Source organism: Canis lupus, chromosome 9, assembly GCF_003254725.2.
Source record: "Canis lupus dingo isolate Sandy chromosome 9, ASM325472v2, whole genome shotgun sequence".
In the NCBI taxonomy this organism is placed as follows: domain Eukaryota; kingdom Metazoa; phylum Chordata; class Mammalia; order Carnivora; family Canidae; genus Canis; species Canis lupus.
In genome coordinates, this window is record NC_064251.1 from 61,015,255 (window position 1) to 61,042,796 (window position 27,542).

The 27,542-nt window shown below is 35.9% G+C and overlaps 2 protein-coding genes across 13 annotated transcripts in view; both read right to left on the minus strand.

Annotated features, from left to right (window-relative positions):
* The window catches only part of RABGAP1 (RAB GTPase activating protein 1), a 166,954-nt gene that overhangs the window by 53,891 nt on the left and 85,521 nt on the right, over positions 1–27,542 (minus strand). Inside the window, exon 1 of one of the 12 annotated variants that reach the window (XM_025475056.3) lies at positions 17,415–17,519. The exons of the other annotated variants lie outside the window; for them this stretch is intronic. The gene's annotated coding sequence lies outside the window, so the exon portion shown is untranslated. Of the gene's footprint in view, positions 1–17,414; positions 17,520–27,542 lie in introns of those variants that run through there. 12 annotated transcript variants of the gene reach the window in all.
* On the minus strand, positions 11,359–17,547 carry GPR21 (G protein-coupled receptor 21). Its single transcript, XM_025475070.3, has 2 exons — positions 17,415–17,547; positions 11,359–16,981 (listed from the first exon to the last, which is right to left on the minus strand). The coding sequence occupies exon 2, from the start codon at positions 16,584–16,586 to the stop codon at positions 15,528–15,530; it is 1,059 nt and encodes a 352-aa protein (XP_025330855.1). The 5' UTR covers positions 16,587–16,981; positions 17,415–17,547; the 3' UTR covers positions 11,359–15,527.

The following is a 27,542-nucleotide window of genomic DNA, read 5'->3' on the forward strand; positions in this document are numbered from 1 at the left end:
ATGATCTGTACTCAATAAAATGCTGAATAGAATATGTAGAATAAAACTGGTGAAATGAATGCTGTGGGCATAAGCTCAAGAGCAATCAGAAGTAGGTAGGCTCTGTTCATGTGACAGATTTAAATATGATTTCTCTCTTGGCCCCAACTCTTATTTCCTTTTAGTGTATATGATATAAAGCAATGGTAACGCTTTGTCACTTAACTTTTAAGGTTCTTCTAAAATAATTTCTGCAGAGAAAAATCTAAGGAAATGATAATACTTATGTGCTATTTTCTTTTCTCCATCAAAAGTTTTGAAAGTCATCCATTAGTTCAAATCATAGTACCACATTCTATAATTTTTCTGGAAGACTATTTTTATACCTTACTGTGAGAATTGTCCCACTGGGTAACTTCTCAGGATTAACAAGGTACTGGGAACTGGCGGAAACCCTTTGAATACACACCCTTTGTAAGCTCAAGTTGAAAAATAGAAAGCTAAGAATGGCAGGAAGAAAAAGAAAGTACCCAAACAAAGAAAATGCAGTGGAAGGCTGCCATGAGAAATAATCAACATAGGGAAGATTATTATTTCCAGAGTAGCTTTTTGCCTAAAAGAAAAATTTATAGACAGATCTTAGGACTACTCTGTAATGGTAATAAATGATTTGTTAAAAGCCATCACATAACACTTAAGAAAACAGAATAAAACAGAAACCACAAAAATCTCATTCAAATGAGATTTACACCACATTCTAGCTTTACAATATGTTGCACAGAAATAAAAAAAAAATTTTTTTGGGGGTCACATTTTGCTCTTAAAAAGTCAGCTATAGCTTGTAGGAAATTATTTTAAAGACTTAATTTTTAAAATCCCCTAGGATAAAAACCCAAAAGAAGAAAATAGAAACGGAAGGAATGTACTGAAAACATCCTTGAGGTAAAATCATTCTTAGTTACATATAATTCTTATCATTTGTAATTTAATTTCATATGTTTTGGAAACAGAAGTGCTTAAGTGAAAAAGATAAAGAATAAGACTTTTATGCCTATGAAAACAGATGTTCCTGTGTTTAGACAAGATCGATAGTCCTACAAAAATCTGGAAATTATATTTCAGTTGATCAAGTTAAATCTAAGCATTTCTAATTTAATAGCGCCAAAAAAAGGTGATTAAGGAAAACAGTAACAATTATTTTGTCTCTTAAACAATAGCTTTGTCTTTAAAATCAAATACTGTACCCCTGCAGGAACGCCTCATACAGGAATTCCAACAAAATAAAAAGAAGGTATGCATTATATTCTTAGAGACTTCTGAAATTTGGGGACTTTTGAGATGTATTTGGAGATTTAATAAACAGACCTACAGGTTACTATAAATTTTCTGACACTGAGTGCAATGCTTTGTGTGTATTTTTCTACGAAGAATGTTCAGGAATTTTAAGACTCACTAGAATGTGAAGCTTCAAGTGCAGAGATTTCTGTTTTGTTCACATGCCATCTACAACTCCTAGAAGAGTGTCTGACAAATGGTACACATTCAGCAAGTATTTGCTGGATAAATGAATTCTCAAGGGGATATATGACACACTTAAGATTTAAGGTCACTCATTTCCTATCATAACACATTTGCTTTTACAGACTTAAAAATAATTAACCAACAATAACAAGAGCTAAGGCAGATCTGCTGCCATTGTTTTAACTGCCTTATAAACAGATCATAGAGACAGAGCTATCTATCTTAACCCTCTGACATGGATTCTACTCTTTTCCTGATTTGACAAATGGGGAAAGAAGTTAAATCATCTGGCTAGAAAGGGGAGGACCTGGGCTTGGAACCCAAGTGTTTTGGCTTTTTAGCTTACATTCTTAACCCAGATAAACATACTGTAAAAGTGAACAAATTCCTTTATCAGTAAGTAGCAAGTGGTATTTAGTTCTTAACATATGATAAAAAACCTTTTGTCTTCTAGCTCTTATAACTAAAACCGACATGACACAGACTTTGAAAATATGCTTTTCCTTTTTAATCAAATAAAAGTGCTTCCTTGGATAAAGGCTGTTCAGTGTTTAAAACAGAAGTAACTAAGGCCCTAACAACATGTAGACAGAGAAATATATAATGCTCTTAAACATAAAAACAAAGTGAAGAAAACTGCGACAGGTGGCCCTTCTAGAAGTTATTCAAAGAAAAGGCATTTTCCCTAAATGCTAGGTGGAATCCAACATGTATTTTTTTTTTTTTGAGATTTTATTTATTTATTCATGAGAGACACACAGAGAGAGGCAGAGACACAGGCAGAGGGCGAAGCAGGCTCCATGCAGGGAGCCCGATGCTGGACTCAATCCCAAGACTCCAGGATCACACCCTGGGCTGAAGGCAGGCACTAAACCACTGAGCCACCCAGGCCAGGTATCCCTCCAACATGTATCTTAATTGTAAGGCCTGTATATCAGTGGTGGCTCTTTCCCATCAGACTTGAGATTTATTATGTTGGCAAATTTCCAACTTTGGGAGAGAGGCCAAGGGATAAAATGTGTATTTGACAGATTTTTCTGTTTGAGACTTAGTGCCCTGTGAGGTATCTCCAATTTTAGACAGTACACAATTCAGAAATCCACTGTATATTACCAACATCATAATTTATCTCAACCAAATGAAATTATAAAGAAGATAAATCAGGTAGCAGAAAAACTGATACATTATATAAATGATGCAACTTTTTTTGTTTTTTACTTATGAATAATGCTAACCCAAATACTGTAGAGATTAGTATGAAATACCTTTGTTAATCATCTTTAAAAAATTCATTTCTCAGAGCAAAACCCACTTGGTTTTCTAGTTTTTGTCTCGTTTAGGAAAGTGCTCTTCCATTTCAAGACCATAAAAAACTATACCAACACCCAATGCTACTAATCTTCTTTACTCTCTTTCTCCCTTCCAATAAAGAAAACAACTTACTCTAACCATACATAAAAACAAGACAACTGTGTACTATGGAATGAACGGCCAGAGAATATTATACAGAGAAGACTTGGAAAGCAGGCTCCAGTCACGTCTGCCAGACAAGCAAGCACCTCTAACTTTAATACATACTCTAGTCCCTGTCAGCTGAACAGTTCTCTAGTTCTTTCGTTAACTCCATGGCACACAATGTGACAGAAAAATTAGAGGATTTCCTCAGAAAAGATAGCTTTTTAATAAAATCATGTACCACTATCACATTGTTTCAATCCAAATACGGCATTATAGTGCCATTCTAAGAATAACCGTAAGTCCCATGTGACACGTCGTCTTTTAGCTGTGTTCATTTCCTTTTAGGGCTCAAGTTTCCCACAGGAAAATTATTCAGTGTTTGGCAAAATGATCCCAAATCATGTATAGATAAGGGATAAATGCTAACTGCATTGTCAACCTTTTCTTGCTGTTACTATGCTGCTTCTTCATAGTAATCCATCAAGGAGAGGCCCAAGAGGCAGGAAACAAAAGTGAGCACAGAAAGTGTCATTTTGATTAAAAAATTGGTAGGGGAGTTAAACTATGAGTCAGCTAAATTCAAAGTCACAAAATCATTATATACAAAGTCATATTCCAAACACATGTTTCTGTTAACTGTGATGATTTCCAAAAACTTATTTCAATTATATTATTTATGTTACTGAGTAAGACCACATATCAAATGCCTTCTTAGTACAGCTTAATATTGTTTGACTTACATTATTTGCTTTAAGATTTTATAAAGCATTATATGCTAGGAACAAAATCTCACAATCACCTACTTATACCACACTCACATATGACCAAAATACGTCCTTAAGCTATATTTTTATATGACCAAATAATAAAATTATGATTTCTAAGAAAATATTTGTATTTCATAATGCTTAACAAGTAGCATTTTTTTTTTTTTTTAAGATTTTATTTATTTGTTCATGAGAGAAACACACAGAGAGAGGCAGAGATATAGGCAGAGGAAGAAGCAGGTTCCCTGCGGGGAGCCCGCTGCAGAACTCAATCCCAGGACCCTAAGATCATGATCTGAGCCAAAGGCAGATGCTCAACCACTGAGCTACCAGGTGCCCACAAATACTCAGTTTTACTTTAGTTTTTTCTGAAAATAACAAGTTGTAAGGTAGTGAATTAAGTGTATCTATTGAGTAGCAAAAATATACAGCAACTACAAAATGGCTAGATATATTAAAATTACAACTCTAGAGAGTTCATAGCTCTTATGAAAGTTAACACAATGAAAATCTGTGTTTGAAAGATATTAATCACAAACATCTCTATCTGTGAACTGTTCAACTGCTTTTAGAATTCTGAAAGAGGTCTGCTTTCATATACATAATCACAGGTTCTATGTTCTAAGTTTCAACATCTATTTTAGCTCTATATTTTTATATAGTTTTCAGGCAAAAACATTTCGTTGAGGCCTGATATACAAGAAAAATGTCAGTGATTTTAATATTTTCACTAAAGAACTAATCTTAAGAAACAATTATCAAGAAACAAATAAATATTTAAAAGCTATCTTATTACATCTGTAGTGTATAAAGCTGTAACTAGATCTTTTTCTTTTAATCTAAAAATTTTAAACTTATAAGCACATAGGTATAATACCAACCAAAATCTATAAGTACCTTTGTAGTGATGTCTTTCTACATAGGTAGTAAGAGCCCTCCTGGAATTAAATTTTTAAAATGTTTTTAAAACATTTAAAGCAGTGACCTTCAATTTTATTCAAGCAAAAACTTCACCTTCCAATCTCACCAGCAGTACAAATACTATAAATAGCCATAAAGGCTTTCTAGAACCACCCATGTCATGTATTTTCACTTCCCCTAAAAAACATTTCTGAGGTGGCTGTCAGTGATAACAGAACTTTCTAACTAAGATTTCTCAAATCTTAACTGGTTTGGTTGAAAGTACCAAAGGAAAGAATTTTTTGTTTAATACATACTAAAACCTGAATACTTGTTTCAGTTTTTCCCAAACCTGCTAGCAATTCCCATTTTCTAAGCACTTAAAGAATGTTGAACAACCTTTTGGACTTATTTTGGTGGTACGACTAAGTCTACGGGAGGTACAAGACCTGGCTGGATTTGAGTCCCACTTCTGCAACTAATTAACTCACCACTTGGGGTAGTTTCCCTTTCCCCATCATGTGTGAAAGGAAGAGTCTAGATTTGACCTCTAAGGGGTCTTCTAGCCCTGTCACTTTAGGATTCTATATTATGTTTTCTATATTTTCTACTCAAAAATCTTAAGTTCATCTCCAATTCCTAATTAAAATCAAATCCCTTAGTCATTTATTCTAGACCAGGTAGTCCCAATTTATCTTTCTGACCTTATTCTGTATTACATCTCAATTTGAAACCTCTGGTTCATTCATGCTGCCCTATTCACACAAGGATGACAACAGCACCTGTTATGGTGTACTGAATGCTCACTATGGGCCAAGAGCTTCACATGCATTAGCTCATTTAATCCTAATACTCGCACGAAATAGTGCTATTAGTTAGATGACTGAGAGGGATTACATATTTTGCCGTAGGTCACAGCTAATAAGTGGCAGGGCTAGAATTCAAACTCAAGTCTGCTTGCCTCTCAAGCACATACTTTTTTTTTTTTTTTTTTTTTTTAAGATTTTTACTTTATCACTGAGCCACCCAGGTGTCCCTCAAGAACATACTTTTAATCACTACCTATTACATGCTCTATTTCTCAAGTATATAAACGATCCCTCTTTATTCAGGGCTTTGAAGCTCAAAACACCCCTTGCCATGATTTTTTTTTTTCTTAATACAACTCATTTTTTAATTTCAGGTAAAGGGATACGTCTTTACCACTGCAGTCCCAAATTTCCTTTCTACCTCTAACCTATTAAAGCTCTTGCTCTAAGCCTCAATGACTCGTTCCTTGATGAATATATATGTACCCTGAGGTCTAAGAATTGTATAGGAGTAATCCTCCTGCAGCACATATGCTAAAAACAGAACAAAATACATAAAACATCAGTATATTGATGGAGCAAATCATTATAGCAGTACTAGAGGGGTTTATGATCCCTGCAAGAAGAATGGGCTACTCCAAGCCACTCTACATTCACTCTGAGCCTTTCCTCTGAGTATATGACAATTTGCAGCAGGCCCTGGAGGTTACTGGGAGATTCTGACTTCTGTGTGACAAAGAAATAGCAGCAATCTTTTACTAAGAGTTTCTATAATGCCACTATCCACAATTCTATATACTTAAAATGTGACAGGATCTGATTTTCACAATAATTCTAACAAAGGGGCATAAGTCCACTTTGCAGAGTAGAGAATAAAGGGTTAGAGATTTCAAACTCCATGCTCTTTTCACTACTTTCCTCTTTATCTTAGGAAAAAAGTGATCCAAGTAAAGAATGATTTGATAAATCATTTCAAATATCATGATTTGATAAAGTTAATCACAGTAATAACATAAAAAGCTTTACATTAAAGTAATATGCATCTAATCTTTTTTTTTAAGACTTTATTTATTTATTCATGAGAGACACAGGGAGGGAGATAGACACACAGGCAGAGGGAGAAGCTGGCTCCCTGCAGGAAGCCTGATGTGGGATTCAATCTTGGGACTCCAGAATCATGCCCTGAGCCAAAGGCAGACAATCAACTGCTGAGCCACCCAGGCATTGCCATGAATCTGATCTTAAACCAACTCCTTTAATGTTGGCATCTTTATTACTCAAACATGAGTATCCTTCTTAAATTCAGAAAGATTAAGATTACCTAATAAATTGCCAGAACTAGTATCTAAATTTTGTTTTGACTTCATTTTCAGTGCTCTGTAGGCTATAACACACATTCTCAGTACCATGATATTAGTTCACAAGGCTAACATAATCTAAGTTGGAAGGGTTTCAATTACTACAAATATCATGTCATGAAGAAAAAACTTTTAAAAGTGAAAAAGCCTTTTGAGTCGGATTCTGCTCCCCATGGGCCAATGAAGACAGAGACCCATAAACGCCCCCTCCCCTTTTTTTTTTTTTTTTTGGTCTAGCTATAAATAAATGGCTTTGGCAGTAGGGGTGGGTTTCCCCAGTCTTTCTGGAAGAAAATCCAGAAATAAATCATGCCATTTAATGCTATACCTTCTGCCTTCTCCCCAAAATATTATCTTACTAATTCAACAAGTATTTATTAAAAGCTGATAGCACAGAGTTTAAAGTTTTACTTTGAAAAGACTTACTTTTGTATTTTGTTCAAACCCAATATAATCTTTTTGTAACAAACCAATAAACCTTTCATTAAGTGATTATTACAATCATGGCAATTTAACATAAAGATGTGCTTTTTACTTTGCAAAGGGCACTCTCATGTCATATGTTGCTTTAATAATTGTAAGTCATTTTATTAGAGTCTTTTATCTAAAGAGACTTTGGGTTCCTCAAACTCTGCCCAGCTGGATACTTAATAGCAATCTCATTCAAATGGTGGGCAGAGATAACACTATAGAGATCCTACTTTTCCCAGAGCCTAACCCATCTCATATACTGCCTTCTAAGAAAATTCACCTAACACATATCTCCTTATCTATGAAATACCACATGGTACTTCACATTCCACTTACGATTTCATATTGCCAGGTCTTGTACTATAGATATTGTATATCTATATCTATCTATCTATCTATCATCTCACATACACACACGTTTGTTTGTTTTCATGATTTCCTTTCCAGGATGTCAAAGAGGATGCTTTCCAGTCTGCTGTCTTCCCTTAGTAAAAAAACAAAATTAAAAAACCTAAAAAGACCCAAACTAATACCCATGCGGCATAGTAATGTAGTAAATTGGAATCAGAAAGGTTTTGCAGTCCCCAAATCAGGCTTCCACAATTATAAAAGAGGAATAATATCCCTTTTGCCTGTCTTCCTAGGATGATGAGAGAGAGATGAAGAATAGGAAGTTGCTCTGTACAGGACCAGAGATAACAGAGTGTGATTACATTTCTCATTCTCTACTTTAGTAATGTATTCTAAACCTATGCTTTCTGATTTCCCTCTGCTTCTGCTGAAATCTATTTGCCTTTTCCTAAATGTGGTTTATGCTTTTTATAAAAAAATAATACACCTATTATTATATAGTTGGAATAGGAGTAGTAGTTGGAAAGGTCATAGCACAAAGTTTACAAAGAAAAATAGCAGGCTGCAGACCCCTTACTTCTCCCACCCTGCTCTCTTTTCTTTTCTCTTCCTATTTTTATTTTTTATTTATTTTTTTAAAAGATTTTATTTATTTATTCATAGAGACAGAGAGAGAGAGAGAGAGAGAGAGAGAGAGAGGCAGAGACACAGGCAGAGGGAGAAGCAGGCTCCATGCAGGGAGCCTGACGTGGGACTCTGTCCCTGGTCTCCGGGATCACACCCTGGACTGAAGGCGGTGCTAAACCGCTGAGCCACTGGGCTGCCCCTCTTCCTATTTTTAAATAAAATATTTAAATTGCTATTTTCTGTTGGTTTTTTTCAAATTTTCTAGTATGAGAGATACTGTACTTGCCCAACCTCCCCCACATACCTCCCTTCTTCTTTCAATGTGATTTTGCTACAATTTTTAGTTAATATTGCTCATAACTAAATCACAGAGTGTATCATGACTAGACTTCCTTTATTCTTTAATTTTTCATTTTGGCTTCATAACTAATTGCTCCATTTCTCCCTTCATTATTTTATGTATATCTATTACCAATTCTTTCCCTATAAATTTGACAGAATTCTAAATCCCTGGGGTGCCTAGGTGGCTCAGACGGCTAAGCATCCAACTCTTGATTTCAGCTCAGGTTATGATCTCAGGGTCATGAGATCAAGGCCCTCATTGGGCTACACACTGGGTATGTACCCTGCTGAGGATTCTTTCTCCACACACCTCTCTCTAATATAATTTTAAAAAAATGTAAATTCCTCTCAGTGGTTTTTTCCTAAAGACGTACTTCCCAGCACCCTCCTTTGTTCTCCAATTTGGACTAGTTGGTCTGCTGCACAGCTAACATCCTAGGGCTTTCCTTCTCCATCACCATGGGAATTCTTTTCCCCTCTGTCCTGTGTTGGGAGTCCCTGCTTCCTGGGTTCTCTTCCACTTTTTAAATTTTAACCATCGTTCTGGGAAGTATATCCTTCAGTAACTCACTGAGAAAGGATGTAAAGGCAAGTAAATATTTTTGAGACCCTGCATATCTCACAACGGGTTTATTTTACTCTCACTTGAATCAAAGTTTGGCTGGGCATAAAATTCTAGGTTAAAAAATCACTTATCAAAAATTTGAAGTCATTCCCTGTTATCTCCTTGCTTCAATGTGGCAGAAAGTCCAGTGCTATTCACATCTCTGCACTTACATGTTCCCACTCTCCCATCCCTATTCCAGACCAAGAAGCTTTTAAGATTTTTCTTCACCCCCAGTGTCCTGAAATTTTGTGATTCACCATCATAAAGTCTTTCTTATTATACCAACCTGGTCCTTTTCATTACAGAAACTCATATCCTTCAGTTCTGGAAATTTTTCTTCTGATAGTTCTCTGAGAATTTCCTCATTTTTCCCCTTCTATTCTGTTTTTGAAAATCATGTTAGCCAGATACTGGGCCTCCTTTATGAAGTCTCTGTCTTGTTTCTATCTACTTTATCATCTTTTGTTTCACTATCTGGCCTACCTACTTCAATTTAATCTTCTAACTTTCCTGATTTAAAAAATATTTGATTATACTTTAAATCTCAAGAATTCTTTCTTATTCCTTTTCTGTTTATTTTTTAATGGCATCTTATTCTCCTTTAATGGATGCAAAAGCTTTTTTTAAAATGTATTTTGGAAAATATACTGGATTTACTTTTAAATTTTTTGTGACTTGCATTGTTTCTATTTCCTCGGATTTTTGTTTTTGGCTCTGTGTATATTATGTGAGGCAACTTTCTCAAAAGATCAGTGATCTTTGGCTGTTAATAGTAGAAGAGGAGTAAACAAGCTAACTGGAAGTTCTGTACACACAGGTGGGATTTGTTGACCGACAGACATAACATAAGGTGATTTGGGCAGGTAATGGGACTAGTTTAGGAACCCTCAGATAGCAGTCCCCAGATTGGACTAGTCTTATTTCCTGCTTAGAAAATCTGGGGCTAAAAAAAAAAAAAAGAAAATCTGGGGCTGACTGAGCACTCTGGGAGCAGAGAAGGACAAAGAGATGGATGATTTAATATGTAGACTTTTCTACAAGGAATCATATGCTCCTTCTTTATAACCCTGCCAGTTAGCTATAATAACTGGCATATAGCAGAGCTTGCTGCACAAAAGGGCTTCCTGACTGTTTCTTAAACTTTCCCTAAAGCCATTGTTATTGCATTATAGAATTTTCCACACCCTACAAGCAGTATCATTTCAAGTATATCCCCGTGTTAAGAAAAGAAAGGAAGAGGGGCACCTGGATGGTTCAGTGGTTGAGTAGTCTGTCTTTGGCTCAGGTTGTGATCCCGGATTCCTGGGATCGAGTCCCACATCGGAGTCCCTGCAGAGAGCCTGCTTCTCCCTCTGCCTATGTTTCTGCCTTTCTGTGTCTCTCATGAATAAAGAAACAAAATCTCAAAAAAAAAAAAAAAGAAAGGAAGACTGAAAGACAAAGTAAAACCACAGAGTTGGAACAGCTCCTTTTACCAAACTAGCCTATACCTCTCCTCTTTCCTTGTAACTGATTGTTATGGCCTATCTTATCTGGATTCAGAGCCAAAAAGGTGAGGTGATCTAAATACATATTCCTTATCCATGCCAGGAGAAATTGGTAATTTGACAGCACTGTCTGAAGTTCCTTTGGCCCAGGCTAGGAGTTTCCAGGAGTAAAGTTACCTGGCATACAGATCATACACATTCCCACACTATCTCTTGGTACTACAAAGATATCTTTTATCATTTAGAATCAAGAATAGTCTTGAACAAAGAGGAAGACTGCTTAAAGGCTCTGGCTCTCCTTTTGAACATCACTGCTCTATAATGACTAGACGTAATAATAGTGGCTGCAATAATTAGAATCATTCACTAATTCTGTAAAGTTGACCAGAACTCCTGCTCTGAGCCAGGTCCCATGTTAGATTTTAGGGATAAAGACATGAAGAGGCACACTACTGTTCCCGCCTTTAGAGATTTTATAGACAAGTAAAGGAAAATATTTTTATGATGAATTTAATGTTACTGTCATTTTATAAAGATGAGGATTTATCATGCCTCTCTTCCTAAATTTGGGATTGCTAACTAGCATAGAACTGCTAACCCAGCACTGAGCTTCTAAGACCTTAATGTGGGGGGACACCATATCATTATGTGGGACTTCCTTAGATGTAAAACCATGGTAGATACAAACAATAGTACTTGTTTTTATTGCAAAGCACTTACTTCACAAATTACAAAATACTTTTACATCCATATCTAATTCAATTGTCAAAGTAACCCTATGAGGGAAGAGAGGGTTATCTCCTTTTATAGAAGAAATTAAGTGCTTAGAGAAGTGACTTGCCCTTACAAAACTAGTTAACTTTTAACAGAAACCTAGATTTTTAAAATCTTAGTTCCAAAGTTCATTTTAATCATATCATGGTACCCTCAGCATCTAAATTTTGAAGAAAAGCCCAGATGACTCATTCACAGTTATAAGAAATGTCTAGAATAATGCCAGGGTCTGTAAAATATGTTAGCAATATGTACATTTAATATAAAATAATTAGGTTTCCTTCAACTTGAAATGGAAAAATTATACAAAAATACAGAAAAACGATTTGTTAAGACTTTTAAAAAATCATAAATGCCACGATTCTCCCATCCTTAATCTTCTCATAATCTGCTCACCTAACAATAAATTCTGGTTTGCCAATAATTTATTTCACAAGTCTTCTATGATACAAAAAAATAGTGAAATTAAGATATTTCCTATGAAGTCACTGTACAGATTTTTCAATCAAACCCAAAAGGCTGAAGAAACTTGTAACCCTGTTGCTTCATTTTCAAGTTCAAAGAGTAGACAATGCATTTATAGTTCAAAAATTCAAGTTTTCCCAATCCCAAAATACGGAGACCATTATTCAAGTAAAAAGGAAAAGCCCTTAAAAAAGGCTCAAAAAGAAATTTTTCCAGCAAAGAGCTTAAAGAAAACATTTTCCAAAATGGAATCTGGGAGTCAACAAGTCCATGAATAATTTAAATATCTTTTCTGGTGTAAGATAGTTCTTTCATTAAAGTAGACCACTTGTCCTTTTGTAACTGCTTTTCTGTTCTGAGAGGAAAAAAACACATCTCTGAAATCATTGTGTAAAAACACACAACTAATTTACAAATATAACAATTAGTATTGTCTTATTTGAACATTTACTATGAAATAATTTCAATACAATCACCAAAAGCTTATGCTTCCTCTGATACAGTCATATACCATATATAGTTAAATGCACTGTCTTGCCAAAGCTCAACGTAATTGAATCTAAAAATATACTTTTTTTTTTTCATTCTGAACTAGCCAGATTGGTATTTAAACCAAACGTCATCATCAAATGTTGCACTAAATATGCCAGGATGAAAAGATTACTTAAACACAGACTATTCAAATGTATCACAGGAAAATGCCCCTAGGCACCAAAGATTGAATGATTACATCCAGGCTCATGCTCTCTTCCCCCAACATGCAAACACACAAGAAAATAAAAATAAAAAAAAAACAGTAAAGATAATGAATGTGAGGAAAGAACTGATAACTGAAGAAAATGCAGTCTTTATACAGTCCAATGAAGACAAGATAAACTGGAAAGACATCTGATATTAAGCAAGAATCAGCTGCAGGAGTGGGGGAATTTTTCTTTAAAATTACTTTATCTACGTAGTTTCTACTTTAGTTTTAGGCTGAGATACTGACAGAGATTCTAATGTGAAAAATACATTTCTAATGACATCTAAACTTGGTACTAGAACAAAAAATGTAAATATCTGTTAACAAAAAGCTCTTATTATAAAAGAATTGTCTTTTGAGTTATTAAAACATCAGCTTAATCAGCCACTTTCAGAAAGTCAAACAAGTATTTTCTCTTTTCCATAAAATCTTCCCAAAGAGTTTTCTCTTTTCTCACAAGATACAACTCCATTGCAGGAAAAAATTAAAAGGGCTTAGCACCTCCAAAAGTAAAAATCCACTGATTTAACATCACTTTTCTATAAAAATTAATCTTTAAGATTCCCATCTTTACTAAACTAAAACCTTACAAGCAAACTGCATATCTGAAAGGTTGTATTCTCCAACATGTATGAAGAAAAAGGGAATTTTGTTTTTTTAGACTTGTGCCATGTAAATAAAGGAGAAATGCACAAAACCATTTTTCAGAATCCAAGAGGAAAGGTTTTCCAATTCAAATGGCAAGTTTTAAGCTATTGTTAATATAACTTGCAATTTCAGTATGAGTTCTAAAATTTTTTTTTTTTTAATTTTTATTTATTTATGATAGTCACACAGAGAGAAAGAGAGAGAGGCAGAGACACAGGCAGAGGGAGAAGCAGGCTCCATGCACCGGGAGCCCGATGTGGGATTCGATCCCGGGTCTCCAGGATCGCGCCCTGGGCCAAAGGCAGGCGCCAAACCGCTGCGCCACCCAGGGATCCCTCAGTATGAGTTCTAAATATTGAAACAGTAATATTGAAACAGCTTGTAATCAAGTTTTCTAATAGTAAATATAAAGAGCAAGCAAGCTTTTGGGAAGAATTCAGAATCTGAAATTTAAATATAATACTTATTCACTCAAAATTAAAAAGTCTAAGTTGAACACACATTTGAGGTTAAAAGTCAAACTGATACCTAAAGAGTAAAATCCAAAGAATGCAGCCCTTTATTTTAAAAGGGGGCACTAGATTGGTTTTCTAATATCATGACAAAAAAACCAAAGCCCATCTGCCTGTTTTATAAATATCCATATCCTTTCTTGGATTCAAAATTCCACTTTAACCCATTTCCCTTGGGTTTCTTCCATCTCACTGAATACCATTGTTGTATTCAGATTATAACATCTAGCTAAAGGCAGAGATCACATAAGTCCCCTGAAGACTTCCAAAACATTAAAACCAGTAGAAAAGCAGAGATATTCTCATGCCTGGAGCTGCTGGGAAATCCTTCTCTCCTTTTAGAAAAATAAACTTCTTGTTCTAAAGATAATCACTTGAAGAACAAAACATCACCAGTACATACAAATACACAGCACTCTCGATAATTCTACAGAGTAACAGTAATAGAACCCTATAGATTTTTTTTTAAAGCCAAAGTACTAGCAAAAAGGAAGGAAAGACTGAGTAAAGAATCATTATACCAAAGGATTTTTTTTTCCAGAAAGAGGACAGCAATAAAGGAGACTTAATCAGAATTTCTCTATCTCTCATTCACATGGGCATTCTGTAAGATTAACAAAAAAAAAAAAACAAAAAAAAAAAACTTAAAAAAGAATTAGATGCTACTTTGTTGATTCCATTTAACCACAAGGAGAACATCTCAATCCCCTTCTATTTTATAAATGAACTAGCTAAATATTCAGTATATTTTCTGACTCTGTTGCTTAGGACACCTTTCTCCCAGATATTCTGATATTTTACAAGTCTCTGGATTAAAAAAAAAAAAAAAAGGGAAGACTAAAGATTCACTATTATAAAAATGGCAGCCATTAACCTATCATTTGCGTTTCAGCTTATTTTGCTATAAAGAGAAATCTAAATTCAAATATTTTCAATACACACATACACAAAGGCATGGGCAAAAAATACTACAACACAATCACATTCTATGCAACACATTTCTTTAGCTCTCCATGAAGTATGGCACAGAAAGCTGCTCAATTTTTCATAAGTTGTATGATTTAACTGAATTTTCATTTCATTCATGGTGCACTGCAAAATTTTAAAATTAGTGTTTCGGTGTTCATTATTCACTGCATTGAGAATTCTCTCAAGAGAATAAGACATAAATCCTTTGACTTTCTAAATGACAGTGCTGAAACTTGCAGTGTAGTTCTACTTTGGCATATATAAAGAAAAATTTTAAATCCTGCCAATTCATCACTGGCTTTTAATATTCCCCATTAAAAGAATTCAATTGCATATGCAGCCCAAACAACAGTTGGAAAGAATCCAGAAAAGCAACAAGAAAATGACTTTTTATAAATGCTGATGCTTTTCTCACCCAGGTTCAGTCATGCCAGCTCAAGGGAGGTGTTATATATGGCTTTATTCATTTTAAATCTTAAAAATGTAGTCATTTCCATGACATTACAAAAATTGGAACCAAGAGCAATTTATCTTCATGGTTCTGATTCTCCTGATGCAAAAGCACTTTTCAGAAAATAATTTCTGCAAACTTACAAGGTAATTTTGATGGATCATTTGTTTGCTATTGCTTAGAGTTCAATTATTTTGTCCCAGATTTCCTAGTGAGCTAGGAATACAGAGATAAATACACACACACACACACACACACACACAGACACTGACCCAGTGTCTGAGCCACTTCAGATATGGCATCCATTAAGGGGGTCTTTACCCCTAACTGTATAAGGGTCTTTAGCTATGGTCTGACTTGCACAAGAAGTACACATGGCCCCTGAGAGGCGCTTTAGTCCCCTTTGGAAGACACTGTTGGAGAGACTATAAATGACACAGTTGCAGAAACTGTTACTAATAGCAAGCCAGGTGGTCAAGAAGGATACAAAGCGGTTGCTGTGGCCAGTGGAGCTCTCCAACAAGAAGTAGATGATGTATGGCAACCAGAGGATGTAAAATACACTAGTAATTCGGAATAGGACCATGGCATAGCGCTTATCGGGACAGGACTGCACCTCCCCAGTCTCCCCAGTCTCCCCACTCTGGCTGCTGAAGCGGGCTTGCCTTTCGCTGATCTCCTTTGTGTGCTGTTGGCAAATGCGGAAGATGTTGAAATAGGTGAAGCACACAATGAGGGCTGCTGGGGCATACAACATCACTACGATGAACAGGGTGAAGTAGGGGTCAGTGTGCCAGGACTCTGCACACCATTGAAACACATCTCCATGATATCCAGGTTTGCCCCAGTGGAAAAAGGAAGGCAGGAAGACCAGGGTGGAATATAGCCAAATCAGGAAAATACACAGGCGGAGTCTCCAAGGTGTAACCAGGGTATTATAGGTTAAAGGTTTGGTGATGGCAATATATCTATCAATGCTGATACAGGCCAGAGAGGCCATGGAGACACTCTTCAGAACTGATACTACAAAACCGAATACCTGGCAAGTCAAAGACTCCTTAACTGGAAGAGGGTAGTGGAGGAGTGATAAAGAAGGGACTAGGCAGCTGACTCCAACCAAGAGGTCAGCATATGCCATAGTCTGAATAAAGTAACTTGTAGTATGGTGGTTCAACAAAGGTGCACAGTGAAATACAAAAATCACAATAATGTTGCCAGAAATAATCAATACAGTAAGAAAGACAATAATCAATACTTCCAAAAGGCAAAAATCGACAGTTTCCAAATAGCCAAACGTCAAGAGGCAAAAAGGGTGGCTGCTCTGATTACCATCCAAGGTAGAGTTCATCTTGAGCTCAGGAGTGATCTCTCACTTCATGCTGCCGCTTGGCTGCTGCCAACAGTTCAAAGGAGCAGCTGCTGTCATTGCGGTCAGCTCTGTGTATCTGTAATAATGCTGCCAGAGGAGCCTTAGTCCCCAAGCTCCTGATGCTGCTCTGGTGCATTGCCTGCAGTGTACTTCCCCTTTAAATCCTTCTTGGAATAGGGAGAACCAGCAGCAGTTGTCTGGCCAGTCCCAGATGTGGCCATAGTACCAGGTTTACCACACACATAGCACCAGGGGAGTAAGGCAAACTCTGGGTACAATGTCTTCAGGCCACTGAGGGTAGGGGGTAGGGGCAGAAGAGAAGGGAGGAAGATTAGGAGCTTCAGCAGGAGTTGTAATGAGTCTCCTCTAAACAGCTGATAGAAGAAAAGGAGAGAGCATTTTACATTTTGCATCCAATGCCCGAATCAAAGAACCTGGCTAACTCAGGCTGGTATCAACCCTCCCACTCCATCCCACCCCACCTAGTACAACTATTCATGGCTACTCTCAGTAGCACCCACATAACTGGTCCTTACTCTACAGAGGAGCAACAGCAAGCTTTCATGATCAACATAAAACAAAATCAATCGCAAGTCAGATTGATTTAACCCCATTTCCTTTCATTTGAGCCTTCTGGGGAAAGAAAAGGAATCTGCTTATAGCATTTCTGAAAATATTTTACTGTAACTACCACTAATAAAATTACTTATGATAATTTATTTTCTTCATTGATTCCAATGTAATATCTTGCCTCTTTGAAAACATTCCAACAAAATTTATCTGTCTAGCTCGATTTCAGAGTGTTACCTGTATTCTGCATGCTGCAATCCACACAAAAGCCACAAAATCTCCTTAACGAAAGCCTTGCAGTGCAGGAATGTGCCTCAGCCCTGGTTTACTGCAGAACTGAGACACAGAGGGAGGGGATAAGTAGGAGGAGGGGAACCGGGGAGAAGAGGGGGCTTGGGAAAAGGAAGAAGGGGGAGGGGAAAGAAACCGCCTGTGTGCACACACCCTCTGGCATCATTAGCAGCTCATTAGAATTCGTCACCAGAGAAGTGGTCCCTGATTTCTCAACGTGGGGGGGGGGGGGGGCACGCAATAATTTAATATGCCTGCAGTGTAGTGTTTGAAAACTGTTTCCTCGTCTGTCTGGAATCCCCCTTTCAGTAGATGAGCAGAATTTAGACTGCTAGTGAGGAGAAGGGGCTGTAACCCGGACAGAATGCCAGCCAGGAATTAGATTGAAACACACTGCCACAAGGGTAATGGTGAGAGGAAATTCCTATTTTCTTATAGCATTTTCCTCGGGAACAAAAGCAATGCTGAAGAATGAAATTGTGTTAACAGTGCATGGCAACTGAGGGATCCTAATTCAGTGGCACAAGAAGTTCTAGCTAGAAGGCTAAGTGTTCAGTATGAATTTTCTCTCATGATTCACTGGATACTAGCTAATTTTAAGAAAGATGACAAAAATAACAAGCAAACTTAAATATCAGTTTTTCAAGAGAAAAAAAAATAAAGAAACGCTCACCCATTCTGAATACTGAGGAAACAGAACACAAGCTCACTGTTCCTGTAGTCCATGTTACCCTATAGCTTTAAGACGCCATTTCTTGCTTCTAGTTTACTGAGAAGCAGTACACAAAAATACATGCAAAAAGTGGACAAGTAAATATACCCATTTCCATTTAGGCTTTAAAACCGCAAGAAGTTGCATGGTACAAATTAGCTTATGTATCTTAGAATACGCAATCTTGTGCCTTGAAACAATGCAAGTTGGGATTATATTGTGGGATATATTATATATTATATTGTGTTGGGATTATATTGTGGCAATATCATAAATGACAATTTACAGCTAATTAGAAATATGCATTTTTCATACTTTTTCCTCCAGGTGTCTATGGACTCTCAATTCATTCTTCTAAATAAAGTTCCACATACCCAGTAGGGTAAAAGAAATAAACAAATGTTGGCATTTCTAAGCATTCAGGAAAGATGGCACACCTGGGCAGAGATACATGTTATATGATCCAATTTTCATTTTTTATTTGTTTCACACACATGCTTTCTCATCACAAGCAAATGGCCCCCCATAATCAGAAATCAATTAATTATATTTTAAGATCTCAAGCACTGTGCTTATTACATGAAGGCAAAAAACTAAAAAAACCTACTGAGCATAAGCTTGATAGCTATATTTGACAGGTTTTACTAGAAAACATGGCAAAGAGTGGCAAATTAAAATATTAAGAAACCCATGGTACTAAACACCCATCTGTTTCAAATCCTTGCTCTTATATTCCTAAGCCTCTCACCCTCAGTTTCATCATCCGTAAAATGAGGATCATACTCCCTATTTCACAGAGTTATTACAAAATAAAGGAAACAGTGTATACACAAAAAAGGCTTTACCAATACTTTGCACATAGTGGGTATATAACTTTATTCCCTTTCTTCTCCTAGAACTAAAATACCCTTCCCTAGGTGGTCTGTGTTTTTCTGCCAACCATGCTGCACTGCTTGAGGATGGGGTCCTCTTATTTCTAAAGTGCCTTTTTGTGACTGCCTAATTTTGAGACACACCAGTTATTTGGATCTTTGCTGTCAGACATTCCTCAAATACATGGAAGCTAAACATATGTAAGGCAGTAAAAGTATCTAGAAAGAACAAATGATGATACAGCATCAATTATTCCCTCTACACTAATAATTTCTCTGCCTACGTTTCCAGCCCTAACTCCTAAGCATTCTCTCTCATTTATAATTTGCCTGCTAGTCTATACATCTTCTACCTGGGTGACTTTACCCACAATATGTCCAAAATTAAACATATTTTTCTCAACAAATCGGCTTCTTTCATCCTTTTGCAACACTCTTTTATTTTTTCCAGGCATTCAGGTATCGAAGCTTAGGAATCATCTTGACTGACCACTCTCTTCCCCTCAAGGTACTATTCTTTCTTACTTACCAGATTCCTGGGGATCTCTTTCCACAGTAGCTCTCAATTTAGTTCTTAATACTGTAGGCCACCATTAAATATTGTCTGGGCTTCCAGTCTTGTTCATTTTTCTGATCTGCTCATTTCTGCTTAAACATCTAATAGTATATGCTTTACTATGATATACATAGTTCAAGAAAGTCAATGGCTCCCTAGTGCCTTTCCAATCTGATATATATATATTTTATATACATAAAAATTATACATATATATATAATTTTTTTTTAGGATTTTATTTATTTGACAGAGAAACAGAGAGCACACTAGTGGGGACAGTGTGGCAGAGGGAGAAGCAGACTTCCCATGGAGCAGGGAGACAAACATAGGACTCTGGGATCATGACCTAAGTCGAAGGCAGATGCTTAACCAACTAAGCCACCCAGGTACCCCTGATCTCACTACTCCACACCGCCCCCACACACGCACTTTGCCCCCCTCCCCCCCCCCGCAGACAAATCAGGTTACTCACTATTGTATACATTTACCATAAAATTTGTTTTTGAATTCTCATTGTTTGAGTGCTTAATACTGGATGAAAAAAGGATTGATTCTTATAGTTTAATTAGTAGAAAAAGCACTCACCAAAGTCAGTAGTACAAGCTTTTCTAACTACTCATGAATTTTGTCATGTGACTTATTCTCCTATATCGGTGTCTCACCTATTATGATTTAAAAAGACATTACAGGGGATCCCTGGGTGGCGCAGCGGTTTGGCGCCTGCCTTTGGCCCAGGGCGCGATCCTGGAGACCCGGGATCGAATCCCACATCGGGCTCCAGGTGCATGGAGCCTGCTTCTCCCTCTGCCTGTGTCTCTGCCTCTCTCTCTCTCTCTCTATCATAAATAAATAAAAATTTAAAAATATATATAAAAAAAAGACATTACATTGGTTAACAACTTGAAAGAATTCAAAATGTAATAAAAATACAAGCTGTTACATTACTATCACTAGTATAATAATAATTCTTTCAACTTCATTTCTATTTTAGTAAAATCACTCAGAGCTATAATTAAAATATTCATATAGAAAACTCAAAAACAACAAAAATCTTAAAAGCCACACTTTATCAAATTATTCAAGAGTTAAGTGTTTTGTTTCAAATTAAAGAAAAGCATTTTCCTCAGAAGAAACAAATTATTAAGGATGTAAGATGGCAATAAATTTATGTCTTCAAAAAAAAAAATCTATACAGTGGCAACTGGGTGGCTCAGTCAGTTAAGTCACTGACTCTTGGTTTCAGCTCAGGTCATGATCTTGGGTCATGAGATCAAGCCCCAGGTTGGGCTCCCTGCTCAGTGTGGAGTTGGTTTGGGACTCTCTTCTTTTCTCTCTGTTCCTCCCCCTCTGCACTCTAAAATAAATAAATAAATACATCTTTTAAAAAAATCTCTATATACTTCCTTTATTTCTTTAAAATTTTCATTTAAATTCCAGTTAGTTTACAGTGTAAAATTAGTTTTAGTCGTACAGCATAGTGACTCACCTTTCCATATAACATTCGGTGTTCATCACCTATTTAACCTATCCCTGCCTCCCCTTTCCCACCTCTGGTGACCATCAGTTTGTTCTCTATAGTAAAAAGTATGTTTCCTGATTTGCACCCCCATCCTAATCCTTTCCTCACTTGTTTCTTAAATTTTACATGAGTGAAATCGTATGGTATCTGTCTATCTCTGACTTATTTTGCTTAGCATAATACTTGCTAGATCCATCCATTACACGTTTCCTTTTTAAAATAATGCAATCTCAGGGTGTATTTGTGTTTTTTGGTAAAAAACAGTATTTCTGTGTATATATCATTGGAAGGAAACACACTGGAAATTGACGCTTTTTAGTGGATGGGATTACAATTTTTTTTTTAATTTTTTTTTTTTTTTATTCATGATAGGCACACAGAGAGAGAGAGAGAGAGAGGCAGAGACACAGGCAGAGGGAGAAGCAGGCTCCATGCACCAGGAGCCCGACGCGGGACTCGATCCCAGATCTCCGGGATCGCGCCCTGGGCCAAAGGCAGGCGCTAAACTGCTGCGCCACCCAGGGATCCCGGATTACAATTTTTTTAAACATTTTTCTGTATTTTCTGAATTTCCCAATTTCTTTGTATAGATGACCCTTAAATAATATCGGTTTAAACTACATGGGTCCACTTATAAGTGGATTTTTTTTGACAAATAGTACAGTACCATAAATGTATTTTCTATTATGATTTTTTTCTCTACCTTACTTTAAGAATACAGTATTTAATATAATAAAATACAATGCTAATTAACTGTTTATGTTATTGGTAAGGCCTCCAGCAGCAGGAAGCTATTAATAGTGAATTTCTGGGGGAGTCAAAAGTTGTATATGGATTTTCAAATGTGTGTGGGGTCATCGCCCCTAATCTGCATGTTGGTCAAGGGTCAACAGTACCATTTTTATAATCAGGTTTAAAAAAACAGCCAAAATAATATATAACATGTCTCTTTTGGTAAAGCTGAAAAACACTCTGGCTACAAGATGTCCTCCCAGAGCCACACTGAATGAATGATGCCAGGTTTACATCACCTACTTTATGGGGCTCAGTTTTACCTGTTTTTATGCCATAACAGCAACATTCTTTCAGACAGGCTTTGATGCTCAATCTAACTCAAAATGGGCCTTCAGAACCCTGGTTAAAAATTCTTACAGAATGAGAATATAATGAACCATGTAAAATGGTCAATATTTAACCATTTCACTTCTGGTTAAATATTTTCTGATCTACAAAATTGGCAACTTCTATATGGCTCAACTTAATATGAAAAAATGAAAACAACAAAGTAACAGAACTAAAAAGGAAATACAAAAAGAGGAAACATGAAACAAAAAAGGGAAATGACTGTTCAAATTATATTTATTCTCTCCACCTATTCAGTGGCTTAATTATTAAAGAGAAGAAAGAATCATTCTCTGTCCTTCAAATTTCTAAGATTCACTTTTGGGCATTATCCACTTATTATTCAGTAAAAATAAGCTTTTAAGTGTAGATTTATTTAATTAACATAAGATTTTTAGTGCAGCTGACAGGGATGTATTTGTATCAATGTCATTCCACAACCAACCTGAGGTCTTTTGACTCGTCTTTTACTCTTTCCTCATATCCCACATTCACTCAGTCACCAAGTGCCAACTATTTCTGATACTATTTCTCAAATAGTATCTTTCTCTATCTGTTCTGCACTACTCCCATCCAAGTCACAACCATCTCTTGTCTAAGTTACTAACAGGTTTTAGTTCAATTAATCTTACTCCATTCAACCTCAAGTAACTGGAATGACCATTCTAAAACTAATAAGATAGGGATCCCTGGGTGGCGCAGCGGTTTGGCGCCTGCCTTTGGCCCAGGGCGCGATCCTGGAGACCCGGGATCGAATCCCACGTCGGGCTCCTGGTGCATGGAGCTTGCTTCTCCCTCTGCCTAGGTCTCTGCCTCTCTCTCTCTCTGTGTGACTATCATAAATAAATAAAAAATAAATAAATAAACTACTTTCAATAGCTTTCTTTAAAAAAAATAAAATAAAACTAATAAGATAATACAAATAATAACACTAAGGGTGCTTGGATAAGTTCAGTTGGGTGAGTGTCTGCCTTGGGCTCAGGGCGTGATCCCGGGGTACTGGGATCAAGTCCCGCATCAGGCTCCCCGGAGGGAGCCTGCTTCTCCCTCTGCATATGTTTCTGCCTCTCTCTGTGTCTCTCATGAATAAATCTTAAACAAAAAAAACAATAACAATCAATAAGCAATAATTTATATTTACTATGTGTTAAAATTCTACCTAGTGTTTTCATGCATTATCTACATTCAGTCTAACAACTCTACAAATAAGTTACCATTATCATCTCATTTTACAGATAAGGAAACAAAAGTCTAATGTTAAATTGCCCAATGTCAATGGCTTAAATACAGTAGGAAAAAGGGTCTGAATCAAGACAATTTGCCTTTAGATATATACTTTAATCCACTTTGCAAAGTGCCTTCTAAACCTGAATATATGATCTGTTTGCTTAAAATGTTTCAATGACTTTCTATTGCCAAAAATCTCAAATATGCCTTATTTAAGCTTTCGAAGATTCAGCCCTTACCTATCTTTTCTGGCCTTATTTCCTTTCACATTCTATGAAATTGTCAAGCTCTCTTTCACTCATGAGCACATGTTTTTCCCACTGACTTGTAATATCACACATGCAATGCAGCACCCTATCCCATCCCAAAAATCCCTTCCCTAAATAATTTCTTTTTTTTTCCTAAATAATTTCTGAACAAGAGACGATTTTGAATCCTTAGATGAGACGTTCTTGTTACATGCCACATGGCAATATGTATTTTCTCTTCTGTAAGTCTTATATAATTTTATTATAAATGGTTAATTGTTTATTTCCCTCATTAGACTATAGTTTTTCTCAAACTAGGGAGCAGGTACATTTTATTCATGGGCATATCCATGAAACCTAGCACAAGGCTGACATTAAAGCAGGCTTTCAAAGGTATTTATTGCTAACTAAATAACAAATTCCTAATAAGACAAACAGCCACTTCTGCTTTTAGACGGGAAGATGTTTCAAGTAAAACCCTAATATAGAAACTGTTTAATTCCCTATTTAATTATTAGGTTGCTGCATATGAAGTTGCCTATCTGCAGATCAAAAATGTTCAAATATCAGATTTTTTAATATGATCAAGCGTATTATATTTCCAGTCTTGTAATTCAGGAAACCTTTAGAACTCCTTTGACATATAGGACTTACAGAAACTCAATAGAGGGGGCATGACATTACAGAGATGGGATATGGAGAGTTGATATTATTTTCACAAATAACAATTTGAAGAAAACTTGTCTTAGTCCATTCAGGCTGTTATAACAAAAATACCAGACTGAATGACTTATAAAGGACAGACATTTTATGCAGTTCTAGAGGTTAGGAAGTATAAAATCAAGGTGTTGGCAGATTTGTTGTCTCATGAGGACCCATGGCCATCTATTGCTATGTCCTCATACGGTAGAAGAGGCAAGGGAGCAATCTGTGGTCTTTTTATTTTTTATTTATTTATTTATTTTTTTTGTGGTCTTTTTAATAAAGATATTAGTCACATTCATGAGGGTTGCTCTCTTTCGACCTAGTAACCTCCCAAAGGCCCACCTTCAAATACCATCACATTATAGGGGTTGATATCAACATATGAATTTTAGGGTGAAACATTCAATCTGTAGCAGACTGACTACAGCAACTGCTATATAGAAGCACACGATATAGTTCTTAAAAATGTACTCAAAATCTATTTTCCTATACAATTAGATAGCAAGAGTATTCAGTTGTGACACAGTAGATTCACAGGCTATTTTGGGGGTTAGGACTCAAACACGTTACATATCTAATTGTCGATTATGTTTAAGCTTAAAGGAAGATCAACCATTTACTTACCAACCTCATTTCAGAGAAGAGGAAATGTACGGCCACAAGTGCAGAAGTCATTTAAGTTCAGTAAGCTAGTGGCAAAGCTGAGACTTGTACTCATGCTTTCTAACTCTATGTCCAGTGCTCTTTCTGCTAAATTGACTCCGTTTTGGTTTGGTATCCACAGGCAGGTTCTATGATTATGTGTTATTGAATGAATCTTTGACTATTATCAAATCTACTAGATATTTCTCATTAAAACCAAAACAATCTGCATAATAATGAAATTATAATTAGATATTTAAATTATTTTTCCACACTGGTAAACTATAACTGGGCCTCCAGGACTTTCCTTGGATGAACAATTAAAAATGTAAGTATTGGTTATATGACTTGTCATTAGTTAAGATTTTGGATAAAAACTTGAAATTCATGACAAAAAGATTCTATCACTGAAGTTTATCAATAAAACCACTACAGAAACAAAGGCAAACAGGTTTCAGAAAACACAAGGCTGACTGGATGACAAGAATGAGAATCATCAGAATATGTTGTTATTTCATTATTTTTTTATTAAAAAGATCCATTAAGGAAGCAACTCTGACATAAATCTTTGCTACTAAGCAAGCAAGCAAACAAACCAGAGCGCGTCGCTGACATAAAAGATGAAAAATAACCAAAAGGAAGGACCAGAGGCTGATTCTGGAGACTGGAGATCAGAAAGCGTCTCTTTTTCTATTCATTGTCAAATGCAATTTATTTGATTCACCAGACCCAAAGAGCTGTACGTCTTACAACTGGGGTAAGACAGGCCATGGGAGTCCCTGTGGCTTATTTACTAGGGATCCTCCCCAATGTATCTGAGAAGTTCTATCTAGAGACTTTGACTAGCCTTTGGTCAAAGGCTAAAAAGAATAGAAAAAGAATTTAGGAGTCTTTGGTCTGTAAAAATGTATTCCATAAAGCCAAGTTCAATATCAAGTAGTCTTTCATAATGTGGATAGATTATGTATCTACTCCAAATTTGTAAAAATCACATTAGGGGCTAAAAAAAAACTTGATAAAATTTAGTAAAAATTCCTAATAAAATCTCAAAGCCAGGAATGGAAGAAAATCACTTACATGTAACAAAAATTACTTACAAAAAAACAAAAATGAATAGCACGCCTTCCAAAAGATTAAAAAAACTAAAGCCACCTTAATTAAAATCAGAAACTCAATAAGGATGCTAGTTATCACCATTATCACTTAACATCATCTTAATGTTTCTAACATATAAACAAAACAAAGAAAATTTAATAGTCTGCATAAACTATGAAAAAAAGAATTACAACTGTTTTTGGTGCTGATATAATTACATACCTGAAAATTTCAAAAGGTGCTAGTATAAAATTAGGAGAACTAATCAAAATATCAAGAAGCAGATGGATAGAGAATTAAAAACAAAACACAACAACCCCAATGTCTATTTTCTTTTGTAGCAATTAGCATCCTGAAATAAAAATTGGGAAAAAATACCCCATTTGCAATAGCAAGAACACTCTAGGATAATTCTTAGGAATAAACTTAACCAAAAAAGACATATAAGACATAAATGAAGGTAACTCTGAAGTCTTTTTTTTTAATAAGTTTTTTTAAGATTTTATTTATTTACTCATGAGAGAAACCGAGAGAGAGAGAGAGAGAGAGAGAGAGAGAGGCAGAGAAACAGGCAGAGGGAGAAGTAGGCTCCATGCAGGGAGCCCGACGTGGGACCAGATTCTGAGCCTCCAGGATCAGGCCCTGGGCTGAAGGCGGTGTTAAACCGCTGAGCCACTGGGCTGCCCTCTGAAGTCTTTAACAGATATAAAATGAGATCTGAACAAATAACAAGACATATCATACTCTTAGATGTAAAGATACTATAACAACGTAATTTATAGCCTAAATAAATATGTAAATAAAACAAAATTCAAATCAGAATACTTATGGAACTTTATAATAGGGAGGTGATGGTGAGATCGAAGAAAATGATTTTCAGGTTTATAAGGAAGATTAAATAGGCAAGAATAGACAAGAAAAATAAGAAATAGTGAAAAAAGGATTTTCTTTACCAGGTGTCAGAACATAACTTGAAGCCTCTTTAACCAAAACAGTATTGGAAAAGTCATACACAAATAGATCAATAAACAGAAAAATCTAGAACTCAATCTCAGTATATGAATGAATTTAAGATCTAACAAAGATGATAGTTCTATTCAGTAGGAAAACAGGACTAGCACAACTGGTTATCTATTTGGGAAAAAGTAAAATTGGGCTGCCACGTACAAAAATAAATTCCAGATGGATTAAAGATATAAATATATAACAAATACAATAAAAATCTTGCAAGAAAATATTACAAACTGCACTTATAAAACTTAAAGGTAGGAGAGACCTTAAGACAATTTTCTACATAAAAACTGAAAACATTTTGTATGGCATGACACTATCAATAAAGTCAATAAGGAATTAAAGGATTAATGTACATAATATAG

Bases quoted from the DNA above. Each gene is read 5' to 3' on its own strand.
- GPR21 (XM_025475070.3), bottom strand. From the start codon at position 16,586: ATGAACTCTACCTTGGATGGTAATCAGAGCAGCCACCCTTTTTGCCTC.